At 39.5% G+C, this 16,951-nt stretch overlaps 1 protein-coding gene across 1 annotated transcript in view; it reads left to right on the forward strand.

Moving 5' to 3' along the window:
• The first annotated feature begins 1,994 nt into the window (after nucleotides 1-1,994).
• SMARCC1 (SWI/SNF related, matrix associated, actin dependent regulator of chromatin, subfamily c, member 1) overlaps nucleotides 1,995-16,951 on the forward strand; it is a 207,848-nt gene continuing 192,891 nt past the window's right edge. The window contains exons 1-3 of the mRNA XM_006868793.1: nucleotides 1,995-2,281; nucleotides 7,478-7,597; nucleotides 15,751-15,836. Of these exons, the coding sequence (XP_006868855.1) occupies nucleotides 2,087-2,281; nucleotides 7,478-7,597; nucleotides 15,751-15,836 (401 nt within the window). The 5' untranslated portion in view covers nucleotides 1,995-2,086. The remainder of the gene's footprint in view (nucleotides 2,282-7,477; nucleotides 7,598-15,750; nucleotides 15,837-16,951) is intronic.

Raw genomic sequence — 16,951 nt, forward strand, 5'->3', positions numbered from 1 at the left:
TTTTTTTTTTTTTTTTTTTTTTTAACATTTTGTGAATTGAGTACTCCAGACCACTTAAATTGTGCTCATGAGGAATCTGTACCTGCACCAAGAGTCAGTTGTTCAAACAGAACATGGGAATGCTGAATGGTTTAAAATTAAGAAAGTTGTGCAATAAGGTCGTATTCTTTCACCATACTTACTCAACGTGTATGCTGAGCAAATAATCTGAGAAGTTGGCTTAGATGAAGAAAAACGTGGTTCAGGATTGGAGGAAGACTCATTAACTATCTGTTATATGCAGATAATACAACCTTGCTTGCTGAAAGTGAAGAAGACTTAAAACATTTACTGATGATGATCAAAGAGCACAGCCTTAGGCATGGATTATATCTCAATGTAAACAAAAATCCTCACCACTGGACCAATCAACAACATTCTTATCAATGGAGAAAAGATTGAAGTTGTCAAGGACTTTATTCTTCTTGGATCAACTATCAACACTCATGGAAGCAGCAGTCAAGAAATCAAAGGATGTATTGCATTAGGCAAATCTGCTGCACAAGACCTTTTCAAGTGTTGAAGAGCAAAGATGTCAGCTTGAGGACGAAGGTGCACCTGAACCAAACCATGATATTTTCAATAATCTTATCTGCATGTGAAAGCTGGACATTGAATAGGTAAGACCATAGAAGAATTGATGCTTTTCAGTTATGGTGTTGGAGGAAAATATTGAAAGTGCCACGGGCTGCCAAAAGAACCAATAGATCCGTTTTGGAAGAAGTGCAGTCAGAGTGCTCTTTGGAGGCCAAAATGGCCAAACTTTGTCTCTCATACTTCGGACATATTGTCAGGAGGGACCAGTCGCTGGAGAAGGATATCATGTTTTGTAAGGTGGAGGGTCAGAGAAAAAGAGGAAGACCTCCAAGTAGATGGACTGGCAAAGTGCCAGCATCGATGGACTCAAGCGTGGCTACAGTAGTGAAGTTGGCCCAGGATTGGGCAGTGTTTCGTTCTGTGCATAAGGTCGCTAGGGTCGGTACCAGTCAATGGCATATAACAACAACAATAAACCCCATAAGGCAGTTCTGCTCTGTCCTGTAGGGTAGCTGTGAGCCGGAATTCACTCAATGGCATGTAACATGTATTCGTATATTTGTACACATGCATCATTTACTTTAAGGAAAGAAAGGCGATTGTAATTTCATAACCTTTTATTTTATTAATAAGAGTGCCATTAACAGAAGGTTTTATAACCAAGTATTTTTCTGAAACACCTCTAGGTTATAAATTTCGAGGTTTTGGTGTGGCGCTGTAGGATAAGCACTGGACTGCTAACCGCAATGTCTATGATTCAGACCTACCACCCAATCCTCGGAAATCCGTTACAGGGTGGCCATAAAACGGAACCGAATCGGCACCTAACAATGTAACTGAAATTCAGAGCGGAAGAATAGTGGAGTTTCAAAGCACAGCTAGCTGATGAAAGGGACCCAAAACTAAATAAGCCGGTATATGCAAGCCGCTCCCGGGCACCGGGAACTCTGATGGACGTTTACAAAGGCAGACGGGGCCCTTCCCTAGTGTGCATCAGTTAGTTGAGCCCAGGACATCTGAAGACAAACGGATTGGTTTGTTTAGAGTCCCAACGCTCAGGGTGGGTCCTTGGGCACTCGATAAGGCCTTTCCCTTCTGCACTTCTCACCAGGCCTTTTGTCTCCAGCTGTGGCAGACAATGACAAAAACGCATATGAGTTTATTAACCAGAGAACTCTCGGATGCAGGTAGACAGCGGAGTGACAGGTACGCAAAGAACGAAACTAGGAAGCGAAGAAGGTAAGCTGCAGGAAGAGGCGGGCAGAAAGCTATGGTCCACAGTACTCCTATTGCGCATGCTTGGGTGCGTGCGCAGACTGCTCCTGCGCGTGCCATCGTCGGTTACGGCGCCGGTCAGGGGGTGGGCGGGGCCGGTCATCCGCACCGGAAGGGGGTTGGTTGGGCGGGGCCCGGAGGCGGCGGTGACGGTGTCGCGCGCGCGCTCGGGTGGGAAAGAGAAGCACCGTGAGGGCCGGGGCGGGCCGGGCGGTGGGCACGACGGGCAACTACGATGGCTACGGCGGCGGGCGGCGGCGGGCCGGGGGCGACGGCAGGCAGCGCAGGCACGGGTGGCACGACTGCTGCCGCGGGCCTGGCCGTTTATCGACGGAAGGACGGGGGTCCGGCTAGCAAGTTTTGGGAGAGCCCGGAGACCGTGTCCCAGCTGGACTCGGTGCGGGTCTGGCTGGGCAAGCACTACAAGAAGGTGGGTTCGCGCGCTCGTCGCTAGGTGGGGAGACCACGCGCCGGAGGCCGGGAAAGGCTACTAGCCTCGCGGGCCTCGGGCCGCCCCTCCCCCTCCGCCCGCCACGAGGGACAACAAAGGCCGGCGCCGGGCCCGACACGCCCCCGCCGCCCTCTTTCAGCGTCTTAGAGACCTGGGCCCGCAGGAGCCCGTGCTCGCTCCCGTGAACCCACGCTCCGCGGGCGAAAGCCCTTTCCTAGTGCGCAGCAGTTAGTTGAGCCCAGCATATCCTGGAGCGTGTGAACCTTTCTTGTTTTTTAGTTGCATTACGAGAGTGTGAACGATGATCCTAAAAACTTTGAATCGGCGTTGTAGAAAAAAATTTTAAAGTTTTATTTAGAGACAGATTCCAAAGTTTAATGAGGTTACTTTAGGTTTTAGTACCTGTTGTTTTGCCTTAAAAAAAAAAAAGTTATACTTGGAAGTTAGCAGGTTAATGCAAGTAAAATGAACTATAATATTGAGAACTAGTATTCGTTGTGTTTTTGGTTGTGTGAATATATAAGGGTTAGTGTGTACTTGCACTTGCGGCATTTGTGAGGATGGCATGTTTCCTTCTGTTGTACTGTTGGAAACGACTCGACGGTACCTAACTATAACAATGTGTTCCTCAATGAGGTCTTTAATGAGAACCTCCTTTTAGTATTAGATCACTTAATTACCTGATTGTCTCCTTTTTCAGAATGTCAGCTCTGTTTAAGCAGTGTTTTTCTAAGTTGGAATATAATCCCATTTTTAGTACATTGTTTTGAGCTCCATTTTAATGTTAATACTTAAAAATGAGTCTATTAGAAGATGTAACAATGCACACAGCCCAAAATATCTCTATGCCCCATCACACGTTTTGGGTACACTATCCCAGTTCTGAACTTCCCATGTTGAGAACCATAACCATAACCTGTTTGTTTACCAGTGACTTTTGGTTTGTATATGGAGTGTTTCACCTTTTGTAGTTGAGTAAACATTTGTTAAATGAATGAACAGATAAAGTAGTCTAGATGCTGTTCATTCGAGGTCTTCAATATGGTGAAATTGTCATTAGGTGTGGGCAGGGAGGGGTCTTGGGTTCCTTCCATATCACATTAAATCATTCTTAAATGACCTTTTTTTTTTTATTTGAAGTTTTAGGAAGTGAGAAGAGTTAAATTGCTAGATTAGACTTTTGTGTCCAGAAACATTGGAAAATATTTTAGGGCTTTTTAGAATTTTTCTCATCTACATGTAAGGAGCTCTGGTAGCGTAGTGGTTTTAGTTGTTCAGTGGTTTCAGTGGTTCAGTTGCAAGGTCAGCAGTTCGAAACTACCAGCTGTTCGGCGGAAGAAAGGTAAGGCTTTCTGCTCCCGTAAAAATGTACAGCCTGGGAAACCCTGTGCAGGATCACTGTGAGTCGGAACCAACTCCACGGCAAATAACAACAGCAACATGCAAGTAAGAGACCAGTGTTGCACTCAACATGGTGATGAATTGATCACTTTTTTTTGGTAGGTGAGAAAACTTCTGAAAGTGGCCAAGGGAGTTAAAACTTTGTGAAAACATTTATCAAGTGTCCTTCAGCTAATACTTTGTGTCTTAAAGTTAGTATTTTGTTGTTATTAGTGCCATCCAGTCAGTTTTGACTCATAGAGATCCTGTATAGATTTCCAAGGAGCGGCTGGTGAGTTTGAACTGTGGACTTCGTGTTTCAAACTGACCCTGAGGGACAGTGCTCTATCCCAAAGCACCACACCAGTACTCCAAAGTCATTGTAGGTTTAAGAAAAATACTTAAGAATATTATCAGTTTGAATATCAAAGGAGCATATAGAAAAAATCCAAATTCTCAGTGTGCTTGGCCCCAACTTTATGTCGACAGCTGTAGATGTGGATAATTCAAGGTATTTGAACTAGTTCTGTTCTGTTTGTTCACTTATGGCTGAGAAAATTAAATGAAGACAGACTTGAATTTTAAAAATTTGGGGACACCAGAATGGTAGTTTAAACAGGAAAAAGGGTGAAAGCTCTGCTGGAAACAAGGGCAGTATGTACTTTGCATAGTAACCACATCTTTTGACCTTAAGAGTTGGAAATAGCGGTGCCCTGCTCTGAAGTGGCAACTCAGCTTTGAATATGTGTTACTCATCACAGCCCTGCCAAGAGTCCAATTTTTTGCATCAGGCTCCTGAAAGGTCTCATTACATCTTTTCTGACTGTTCCATTTAATTAAAGATTTTGACGTGTAATTTTTCCTGTTCCAGATCACCCAAATTAAAACATTTTGAGTCTCTTCCAGTTTCATGCATAATTCTTCAAAGATTTGTTTGGTTGGGTAGGGAAATGGCTGTGAGATTGACTGAAGGTCTCCTCCCAGTATTGAAGCCTCATGGTTAACATTAGCTCAGTGTTCCTGAGGTCTAAAGTCAAAGTTAGGCTTGTTTTCTCAGGGTCTTGTAAAGCTAGAATAGATTTTTGGGCCTACTCAAGATTCAGAATTGTACAGAGGGGCTTCAAAAAGTTTGTGGAAAAATTCCATTATCTTTTAATTCTATTTTTTCACAGACTTTTTGAAGCCCCCTTGTATACATATACCTTTCAGGCCTGACAGCCAGAATCGTATCAGCCTCTGGAAGTGGAGTGGTGAAAATACAAACCAGAAGGCACTATGCTGCTTTTCTGCAGTATATTTCTACTTGGTATGCACATTGATGGGTTTTAACTAAGCATTTCTGTTGCATTCAATATTGCATTTTCAGAGCAGCTGCAGCTTAAATCTCAGCAAATGTATGAAACAAAGGTGACATTACTAAGTTCCATTTTTATTGATGGAGTTATTCATACGTTCAGTTACTGAGCATTTTACTATGTGTCAGGTACTTACATCCTCCTCAATGATCTAGATAGTGTTTACCTCTTTATAGGTAAGGATTGTGAGGCTGTGGATGTAAGTAAAATTTCCTTAATTTAAATCGATAGGTTTGGGATTTAGTGAAGCCAAAACCCAAATTCTTTTTGCTACACTATCTTTTTTTTTGAAGGAGTTCACAGTCTTTGGGAAGAGATGGACATAGCTATGCATCTGCTTGTGAAATCCAAGTGATTTCAAATTAAATAGAGTGCTTCCTTGTATTATCTTTATTTTTAAATGCCCTTAGTGGTGGTGGTGGTGGTGGTGTTAAGTGCCATTGAGTATGTTATGACCCATAGCGACCCTGTAGAGGGTTTCCAAAGAATGACTAGTAAGCTTGAACCACCAACTTTGCAGTTCAAACTGACTTTGCAGTCTAGCGCATTAACCCACATTGCCACATCAGGACTCCCTTAGTTAGGTGTTCCTTAAATACCTGTTTAATGAATGAACAGATATCCCATCTAGGAGCCTGTCATTTAGGCTTTGTTGATAAAATTGATTTAGCAACAAAGGTAGAGTGATACTTTTGACTGCCATGAACTTCAAATGGGCCAGAGGAGTAGACAACTTGAGGAAACTGAAACTTGGGAGGCCCATTGTTTGCCTGAGCTTGCATTGTCAGTGTTAGTAGAAGTGCAGAGGCTTGTTCATTCCCTACTAACGCTACCTTCCAGGTATTACTACATGTCCTTCATCCCAACTTTGGTAAAGTCCAAAAGACAATATTTTATAGGAAAGTAGTTTGTGAGGAGTTTTCAGATAATGAAACCTTAGCACTGCTGATTTCAAAGGGATTCAACTCCAATACCTTGGAGTGAAGTCTCTCTGTAGGCCCAGGTTGACTGACTTAAGCTCGCAGTTTGATTTATTTAAGATCGACTTATAAGCTCCTAAAGTTTGACTTATTTTGTAGTAAGATGTAAGATTTCAGGATGATGAATAGAATTGAACTAGATTTAAGGAAGGCATTTTAATGTGATTTATACAAATTTACAGATTTAAGTGGGTTTTTTGTTTACTTAATGGGACATTTGCTGGAACAGGGTTGTTTAGGGTCAAGTTAAACTTTTGATGGTTCATTAATGTTATCCATATTATAAAACACATTTATTAATAAAGCACCCTAAACCTATGTAGCAACTTTCTTAATCAGAATAATGAAGCTATGTTGTTGTTTTTTAATAAGTAAAGCTATGGTGTTGGACATTTTTGTTGAAAAAATATGCATATGACTGAAATTTTCAACATGTGATTGCCTTTTTCCTTAATTAGAATTCAGCCTTTTGAAAGATTTTATCTATGTTAATGTTACTAATGTGTTAGGTGCAGTTTTTGGAAGCAGTTGAAGTAAGCTCTCATTTCAGTATGGGATAGTGGAATGATACTAGATTTGGTTAGAAGATGTGAGTTCAGTAGTCTATTATCAGTTGGTTTTCTTGAGTAGAACACTTGATTTCTATAAGTTTTCATTTTTTTTTTTTCATTTATAAGTTGGGAGTAAGAATGACTTCCACAGGACTGTTAGAATTAAATGAGACAATCCTTGAAGATGATTTTATACATATTTTAGGTAAAATAGACACATTTATGCCACATAAATGTTGACTTCATTCGTATTGGTTAAATTAGATTTAAGTTTCAGGATTAATATTTTGAAACTTTAAAAATGCAATATAAGAATCCTAAATTTGCTGCCATAGGGTTGATTCAAACTCATAGCAACCCTGAATAGGGTTTCCGAGGCTATGAATCTCTATGTGAGCAGAAAGCTTAATTTTTCTCTTACATATATAGATCTTAAAAGAGCACAATGTGACCTTTTGGTTACCAGTCCAAATACTTGTCCTGCAGTGCTATCAGGGCTCCTTTAGAAAACTTACAGTTCTATAACTATATATGTAACACTGAGACTGCCTTTTGAGGGGATATGAGGCATAGTTCACACTACTACATTAATGTCTAATTTATGAATTAAAGATTGCCACATCTTAAATGAATTTTCTCTCTCTCTCTCTCTGTCTCTCTATAATTATATACACATACACACACACACACACACACACACACATTTTTCATGTGGTAATTTTGGAAAGAAGTATCTGACGTCCATATCATGTGAGCTAACATGTTTGTTTTTGTAAGCTCCTTTACTGCAGTCTGTGTCTAATCTATCAGTCTGCCACAGTGCCAGAGCTTAGTGGATAGTAGGAAGTAAGCCAGTTGTTCTTTTCTGTACCTTCATACCAGGTTTTGAGTCCTGTTTTTATCTTGTAGTATGTTCATGCTGATGCTCCTACCAATAAAACGCTGGCTGGACTGGTGGTGCAGCTTCTACAGTTTCAGGAAGATGCCTTTGGGAAGCATGTCACTAATCCGGCCTTTACCAAACTCCCTGTAAGTATATCAGTAAAGCTCTGATTGATCTTTAGTCTCTGTACTTTTGGGTGCAGTCTGTAGATATTTCCTTTGCTGCTAATAGCTCTTAAAATTTTTTAAAAAGAGAAAACATGACAAAATTTTAGCTATTAATTTATGCTTACAATTGTAGTAATCTCTTTTATGGTTCCCCATACAAGCCTTTTCCATTCTTCTGTTTTAGTTGCACTGACTTCTGAGTTTGTTTGAACATATAACTTTGCTGTCCTCACAGTTGATATTTGGACCTATCATTTGGCCTATTGTTAAGTGCTGTTAAGTCAGTTCTGATTCCTATCAACCCTGTATAGGGTTTCTGGAAATACTGGTATGGTGCGAAAGGGTAAGCACTGGACTGCGATCCACGTGGTTTGGTACTTCCAACCCACCAACTGCTCCTTGGAAATTCTATGTTCTTAAGTGCTGTCGAGTGGGTTCCGACTCAGTGACCCTTATTAGGGTTTCAGAGAGTGACTTGTGGGTTTGAACTGCTGACCTTGTGGTTAGCAATCTAGTGTTTATCCTAAGTGCCACGTCAGGACTTCCGTCATTTGACTTTGTGTATAAATACTGGATTTTGTGTTCTTTTCTTTTGAAATTTATAGGTCTTTTAAAAAATTATTTTTGTTATTCACAGTAAAGAACACACCAATTCAACACCTTTTACATGTACAATTCAGGGACATTGATAACATTCTTTGAGTTGTATATCCATTCATACCTTCCTTTTCTGAATTGTTCCTACCCCATGAACACAAACTCACTGCCCCCTGAGGTTTATTAGTTAAGCTAAAGTAATGCTTGGTTTTTAAGAAGACTTCAGAGCGTATTTTTGTTTGTGTTTTAAAGATTATCTCACAATAATTTTGAGGGGTTCACCCCAGCCTCCATGGCTTCAGAAAGTCTAGATTCCATGAAAATTTAAAATTCTGTTTTACATGTTTCCTCCTTTGATCAAGATTCTTTAGAATCTCATGCTCATAATTTTCAATAATGGTAGCTGGTCATGTAGGTTTTATTTTTAATGTTTGATTTCAAGAGAGAAAAATCTAATATTGCCTGTTGATTTTTTTCCTTTTTATATACTGATCTTTGAAATTTTTTTTGATCTTTGAAATTCAGAAATTATGTGGGAACTTCAAAATGTTGGTGGAAAAAATCTATAATCTTTTAATTCCTTTTTTCCCAACAAACTTTGATTCCAAGTCGGAATCGACTCCATGGCACGTAACAACAGTAGTATGTTCTAGCTGTGATAATGCATGATTTGAGGACTGAGGAGACAGGTGTAACAGTGGAGACAGTGAGAAGCAAAACAGCATGAAATAACTGCAGAGAAAGGGTGGCAGAAACAGGAAACCTATGTCACATAGCACAGCAGGTAGCCCACTGAATGAGGCAACTACAGTGGCAGAAGCCAACTGATGGAGCAAGAGAGCTGGGTGAATTGGAGCAGGAGGCTTCTGGTGGAGTAGGATGCATCAGGTACTTCGTGTGGAGCTAGAGAGATTTGTAGCACTTGCTCAAGCAAGGCCAAGGACAGGCCTAGGGGCTGAGAGGAGGCCTGCCAGCAGTCATGGCCAATAAGTTGTCCTGACTAAACTCTATTCTGAGTTTGTAACTTTTATTTCCCTGGGTGGTGCTGTAGAATAAGCACTGGAACGCAAGGTCGTTTTGAACCACAGGGTAGGCAGTTCAAAATCAATAGCCGCTCCTTGGAAACCGTATGCAAGGTCTCTGTGAGTCAGAACCGACTTGATGGCACTTAACAACAGCAATAAACCTCATAATCCTGAGTATTGTTTTTGAGTTCTGTGTGGCCACTGAAATCAAACACAGCAGAAAAGTAGAGCGTGCTATGTGTGTAGGGGAAAGTTTGACTTCTATCTCATAGGGGTCAGTCTTGACCTGATGCTGATGCTGATTTCTCTCCCCTCCCCCTTTGTGAATTTAGAGGAGGAGGTCTGATGCCACCATCCCATTTTTACATATTACAGCCACAGTACAGTGAGATCATTTTTCTATTTTGATTTTTCAACTTATCCTTTTAAAATGTCACCTTTTTAGTGTATGATTTGTACTCTATGAGGAGGTTTGAAAAAGATCCTGAAAGAATTTTATTACCTTTTAATATTTTTCACAAACATTTTGAAGTACCTTTATATATGTATGACACAATCTTGTTTGCTGAAAATGAAGAGGACTTGAAGCACTTAATTCCAGCCTTCTGTATGGATTATATAACACAGTGTAAAGAAAACAAAAATTCTCACAACTGAACAAATAGACACTGTTTTGATAAACGGAGAAAAGATTGACGTTGTCAAGGATTTCATTTTACTTGGAACCATAATCAATACTCATGGAAGCAACATTCAAGAAATCAGACAACAGATTGCACTGAACAAAACTGCTGCATAAACCTCTTCAAATGTTAAAGAGCAAAGATGTCACTATGAGGACTAAGGAGCACTGAATGCAAGCCATGGTATTTTCAATTGCCTCTTGCATGTGTAAGCTGAACAATGAATAAGAACGACCATAAGAGAATGGATGCATTTAAGTTAGGGTGTTAGTGAATAATATTGAAAGTATCTTAGACTGCCAGAAGAATAAACAAATTTGTCTTGGAAGTAGTACAGCCAAAATGCTGTTTAGAAGTCAGGATGGCAAGACTTCATCTCTCATACTTTAGATGTATCATCAAGTGGGACTTGTCCCTAGAGGAGGACATAATGCTTGGTAAAGCAGAGGGCCAGGGGAAAAAAAAGGAAGACCCTCAATGGGATAGTTTGACACAGTGGCTGCAGCAATGACCTGAATTATATAACAGTTTGTGAGAATTGTGCAGGACCAGGTACTGTTTCGTTTTGTTGTGCAAAGGGTCCCTATCAGTTGGAGATGCCTCAGTGGCACCTAACAACAACAGTATATGTGCTGTGGGTGACTTATACAAAAATATATTCTAGTTATATAGTAAGTACATGCTGTTAGTTTATAAACAAGTTTTCAGATATTGGAGATACATGTGAAAATTTTGTTTGGTAAGAACTACTTTCTTGGATAATCAGTACATTTTATTTTCTGAACTATATGACTAATTGAGTTTTTTGGTAATTCTCTTGTTGAAAATTATTTTAAAGGTTAAAAAAATTCAAGAATGGTACAAAGAACTTCCATTTTGCCTTTACTTAGAATCCTTAAATGTTAACATTTTACCACATTAACATTTTCTTTTTTTCCGTATGTGTATATACATTTGATTCTCATTATTAATGGATTCTATTTTTATGAATTTGCCTACTCACTAAAATTTATTTATGACTGTAAAATGAATGTTTATTGTGCTATCATGGTCTTTCAAAGACCTGCCTAGAGTGGTGAAAGTTTGAGTTACCCCAACATGTGCTTTCCCAGCTAAGGTCAAACACAAGGTGGTGCTCTGCCTTGCCTTACTGTTTCAACTCATATTCAAACAAATGTCTTTTATGTAGTCTTAGTTAATGCCATGTTTTTGTGGTTTTTGTTGGTTGTTGTGCTGATTAAAATGACCCCCCAAATGCATTCCTGAAGTGCTGCCTAGTGTTTTGTTTTTTTTTAAGGCTTTTATTGTGGATTGAGTGAAAGTTCACAGGGCATATCATCAGTTTTACATTCAACCATTCCTATACCTTGTTTCATTACGTTGATTATAATCCCCTTCATGTACCATCAGTTAACAGTATTTCTCTCTATCCACTTTAGCTTTTTAAAAAACAAACAAATTAAAAAAAAAACACTCAGGCATATATAATAATTTACATCTCCAAAAGGCACATTCTGCAAGTCTGCTCCTGGCTACCAGCTCTTAGTCCGCCTCTTCATAGTCCGTGAATCTAGAGTCCTCAGCCGCTCCCCCTCTCCATGCCTCCATTCTCTGCCTCCATCTCTGGCGCTGCTGCTTCTCTGGATAAGGTCCCTCATTCTGCTTGTGCATTCCTCTCTTGAGGGTCCTAGGGTCCTCTGTTTCTGGACTGTAAGATTAACCACTCCCCTTTTTTTTGTTACAAAACTTAAACATTTACAATTGTGACAGTCACAATTAGTCATGATAACAATTATTCATGAACCTTATCCCCATATCTTTTCACCAGACTCATCTAGACAAGATGACAGCTATTCAGTTTGGACTCTTTCTTTCTCCCCATACTCTTAAACTAAACTCCCTCTTGAAACCTTGTAAGCCAGTCACTGTGTGCCTTTATTGCCCCCTCATTTTAGGTAGCCAATGTCCAAGTTGCCTGTCCCTATCTACCCTGTGCACAGAGCGGATATCATTGATACTTGATTTGAAGACTCTTTAGTTAATTTTTTAATAAAATTTTAAGTGCTTAGTCTTTCTGTCATTTTCTTTCAGGAATTTCTTTATTTGTATTATACAGAAAATGGCGTGTCTAAAGGCTCCCAGGAAACTAATCCATTTAATCTAGAAGCAGTGGTTTCTATAACCATAACTACCATGAATACCAGAATCAACTATGTGTGCATTTTTTTTCTCTCAATCATTTGGAAGTTCTGTGTTCCTTTACTTCTAAACACTTACATATCTATTTTCTATTTTCTTTCTTTATGATTATTAGAATGATAAAATCAGAAACTTTTAGAAATTTTCAGCTGTTTCAAACACTAGTAAAATCTCCCAAAGCTGGAATCTGTAAGGTAGGAACCTGTAAGAGAAGGAAAACTAAATTATTTTTCACTAAAATGGGCAATAGGGAAGTGGTGAGACTGCATCAAAGACAGAAAACTCTGGAGACCCAGGAAGCAATCTCGTGAGTTCCAGCTCTTATAGGTTTCCTTGAATAATACCAATTGATTGCACTAGACAGAAAACTCTGGAGACCCAGGAAGCAATCCCGTGACTTCCAGCTCTTATAGGTTTCCTTGAATAATACCTATTGATTGCACTTTATCATATATTGTATGTCATTTGGAAAAAATATGCACATAACATTATATAAATTGTTCCATATAATGTGATTCACAGTGTATTAGAATTTCTAATTAGAAATATTTTAGTTCATATAGTGTCTTAAAAAATGGCACTTAAAGGGCCTTTATTTTGGAGCAGTGGTTAAAGTAGTCATCAGTTCAAATTCACCAATCTCTGTAGGAGAAGGATGTGGTAGTCAGCTTCTGTAAAGATTTACCGCATTGGAAAACCCTGTGGAGAAGTTCTGCTCTATAATGTTGCTTGTTGTGTTCTGTACGGTGCTGTGACTTGACAGCAGTAGGGTTTTTTGGTCTTTTATTTTTTAGATACTTGACTTCTGGGAATGAATTCATGTATTTGTTGTACGTTTTAAAGCTTAGGCAAGAATATTTTTAGGCACATGTCTTAATTAAAAATAATTCATGGCTTACAACCAACGATACCAGATGTACTTCTCAAAATAGTGTTCAACATTTTCTCAAATGAAAGGAATAGATGTAATAATGTTTAATACTGTGAAATGTCTGTACTTGGAGTCCTGATTTGGTGCTGTAGGATAAGCTGCAAGGTTCGCAGTTCAAATCTACCATCTTCTCCTCGGCAACCACATAGAGGGTTGCTATGAGTCAGAACTGACTCTAAGGCGCTTAACAACAACTGTAAAGCAAAACTGAATAAGTGAGACAGTTAAAGAAAAGAGTGTTCCAGTGAAACATGTCAGCTACTTACCTTAAGATTTTTCCTGAATAAACAGTATTGGTATAAGAATTGACTATTTAGAATATTTTTTTTTCCTCCAATCAAAGTGGAACATTATATACTAGCCAGTGGAGTCTTTTTGGGTATTAAGTACCTGGCTCAGCATAGGTTATTGTGAGTTGCTTTAATACGGCACTTCTAGCCCTTGTCTTGTCATTCCCACAAAATGATTGGGTGGGTGTTGTCAGTGCCATCAATGACACTAGGGTTTCTGAGGCTGTAAGCCTTTGAGGGAGCACAAAGCCTCATTTTTCTCCTGCGGAGCTGCTGGTAGGCTTGAATTGCTGAGTTTGTGGATTGTAGTCCAGTGCTTATCCTACAGCCACCATGCTCCCCAGTGATTGGGTGCATATGGCTCACAAAAGGAATTGGACAGTTTGGCTGATGTAAATGTGATGTATGTAATAGGGGATTGGCTAATTTTGTCATCCTGCTAAGCTTTTTTTTTTTTTTTTAATTGTGCTTTGTTTTATTGTGTTTCACAGATAATGCATTAAAAATGTTTTATTGTGAATTATTTGATAGTTTACATGGGAGAACATTAGCTTTATATTCATCCTATCATATATCATTTCGTTGCCATAGTTACAGTCTCCTCCATGCATCATCAACCAACCAACCAAAGGGTATACCCTGCAAACCTGCCCCTTCCGTCCCCCCGCCCCCAGTTGTCAGCACACAGCCCTTTTTCCTCTATGGGCTGCTAAGCTTTTAAGATTGGAGGAGTACTTCACTACTGTAAGGAAGAATATTTGGGAGATAGCATTTGAGCAGTGTGAGACAGCAAGTGGTGTAGCGGCAAGCATGGCAGAGAAATGGTAGTAGTAGATTTTGGTATGAGATGTTGTGGTCCCAGCCCACAGAGTAAACAGGAGCAAGAGAGCCTTCCTCTTTGGGGGCAAGAGGCTTCCTGGCGGAATAGAGATATAAAGAATTTTTTAATACTGAGCAGAATGAGAGTCCAAGCCATTTGGTATCTTGTAATTCTTTTCAGTGTATTAATTTGTAATAACCCTTTTCAGGCAGAAAAAAAGCATGCTGTGTTTGTAACACTTCATTTTACTTAGTCTATTTGATACTCAAGGAGCTTTGATAGTGCAGTGGTTACAAATCAGATGGAGAACCTTAAGGTCAGCAGTTTGTAACTACCAGCTGTTCCACAGGATAAAAATGAGGCTTTCTGCTCTCGAAAGATTTACAGCCTCAGAAACCCTGTACAGGGTCACTATGGGTTCATATCGACTCGACAGCACCAAACAACAACATTTGATACTCAGTTTATATTGCAATTACTTCTGTAAGGTATTAGTCATTCAGCTTTTGACTTATTTGAGCTATACTTTTATAATCCTTTAAGTGCAAATCTTTTTGAAAATTACAGCTATACGTACACTGTTTTATCATTAAAATAGTTACAAAATTCAGTTACCCTTTTTCTATAATTTAAAGCCAGGATGGGGAAAATTAATGGTATACGAATATTCCTTGTTTCATCGAAAAATTTTATTATTGGAGGTAGTATAATGTGGCTAAAATTTTATACATTTTAGAAATTAGATTTTAAAATTAACAATGAAGTTTATATTATATCACTGTTTGATCCATTTAATGCTTCTTGTTGAAACATTTAAGTTATCCTTTGTAAATGTAGTTTCTCAAAGGCTGTTTTCTTTTTGTTTAACTTTTTATTGTAAGTTATGTGATGGTTTGCAGAGCAGATAATCAGTTTTCCATTCAACAATTCTTACACATTTTCTTTCATCTCATTGACTGCAATCTCTTGACTGTAACATAGTTTTTCTCAGTTCCAGTGTTGTCTGTTTCCGTTTGTCTGTCATCCTTTCCTCACCCTTCTGAACTTTGTCTTTGTGCATGTACTGCCCTTCTGATCTCAGATGGTTGAGGACTGTAAGGTGTGCAACACTCACTAGTGTTACTGTTCCCCTCGGAGCCCTGTCTGGTGTTTGGCAGAAAATTGAGCCATGGAATTGGGTTCATTTCTAGACCTAAAGAGTTGCTAAGTACCTCACTCTCCAGAATTCCACCAATCTCGATCTGACCAGTAAGCCTGGTCTGTTTTATGATTTGGAGTTCTGTTACTCATTTTTTCCTACTTTTATCAATGACTTTCTAATGTGATCCCTTTCAGAGCAGTTGGTAGTGATAGCTGGGCTCATCTAGTTCTTCTGGAAAGATGATTTATTTTCATAAAGAATAATGCAAATGGTATTTAAAAAATATTTTTTGTCTACTTTTAGAAAAATGGCTTTGTATCTCAATTTGTTCTAGGAAAATATGTAAGGAAGTTAACTGTATTGTTATATTTATATGGCACAACTTAAAATTAAGATTTTTTTTGTTAGTACCATTATTTTTCTCATTTAATTTTTATGCTTTTTAGGCAAAATGCTTCATGGATTTCAAAGCTGGGGGCACCTTGTGTCATATTCTTGGGGCTGCTTACAAGTATAAAAACGAACAGGGATGGTAAGTTTTAAAAATTTGTGATTCTGACATTTAAATTATTTAATATATTAAGTTCTGTTTCTTCTTACTATAAAATTCTGTAAGCATTATGATTAAAGTTCAAAGTAGGTTTTGTTCTATTGTGTGTTGTTAAGTGCCTTTGAATTGGTTCCGATTCATATATAGTATTTCCGAGGAAAGGCTGGTGGGTTTGAACTGCTGACCTTTCCATTCAAGCTGACCTTTCGGTACAGTGCATTATCCTGTAGTCCCACACCAGGACTCCTGGTGTTCTATTAAGGACTCTTACTCATTTTGTGCGAGGGCTTCTATCATGGAGGGCAGCATGTATACAATGTGCGACAACTGCGCAGACCTGGTGGAGGTGTTAAATGAAACCCAGACCACGGAGCGGCGAGGTGAGAGGTGTCTGGAGACCAGGTCGATGGGGAGACACTGCCAAGCGGGAAGAAAATGCAGGGGCCGGGGCCAGGCTGTCCTACTTACCCCAGACATGAGAGAGCCTTCCTAGCCTTACCGTTGGATCTTGGCTTAGAGGCGGGGTTGAGCACCTTCCTAGCCTGACCGTTGGATCTTTGCTTAGAGGCGGGGTTCTACCAACTTAGAGAAACACAGGCCCAGCCCAAAGCATCTCACTACAACCCAGTTGCCCCTGCTGCGCTTCTGCCCCTTGATTGACATCCAAGGACAGAAATCCTGCTTTTGAGCCAGACTTAAGGGCCCTAGCACAAGGAGATTCCTATTTAACAGCAACCACGCAACCGCCACTCGTCTGTCGTGCTGTGGTGGTTTAAATTGCTGTGATTCTGAAGGCTATGCCACCGGTATTTTAAATAACCAGCAGGGCAGGGTCACCCGTGGTGGACAGGTTTCAGATGAGCTTTCAAACAAAGATAGACTAGGAAGAAAGAGTGACAAACTACTTCCGATTTGCTAGTCACTGAAAACTCTATGAATAGCAGAGAAACATTGTCAGATACAGGACTGGAAAGTGGGAAGGTACTCAGAATGCGACTGGGGAAAAAATGCCTTCTCCAAGTAGAGAAAAGCTCACAGAACCTTCATTTGCTAATGGGCCACAAATCAAAATGAAGAGAAACAGCTGTAAACATCCA

This window comes from Chrysochloris asiatica, unplaced genomic scaffold, assembly GCF_000296735.1.
Source record: "Chrysochloris asiatica unplaced genomic scaffold, ChrAsi1.0 scaffold00124, whole genome shotgun sequence".
NCBI lineage: Eukaryota > Metazoa > Chordata > Mammalia > Afrosoricida > Chrysochloridae > Chrysochloris > Chrysochloris asiatica.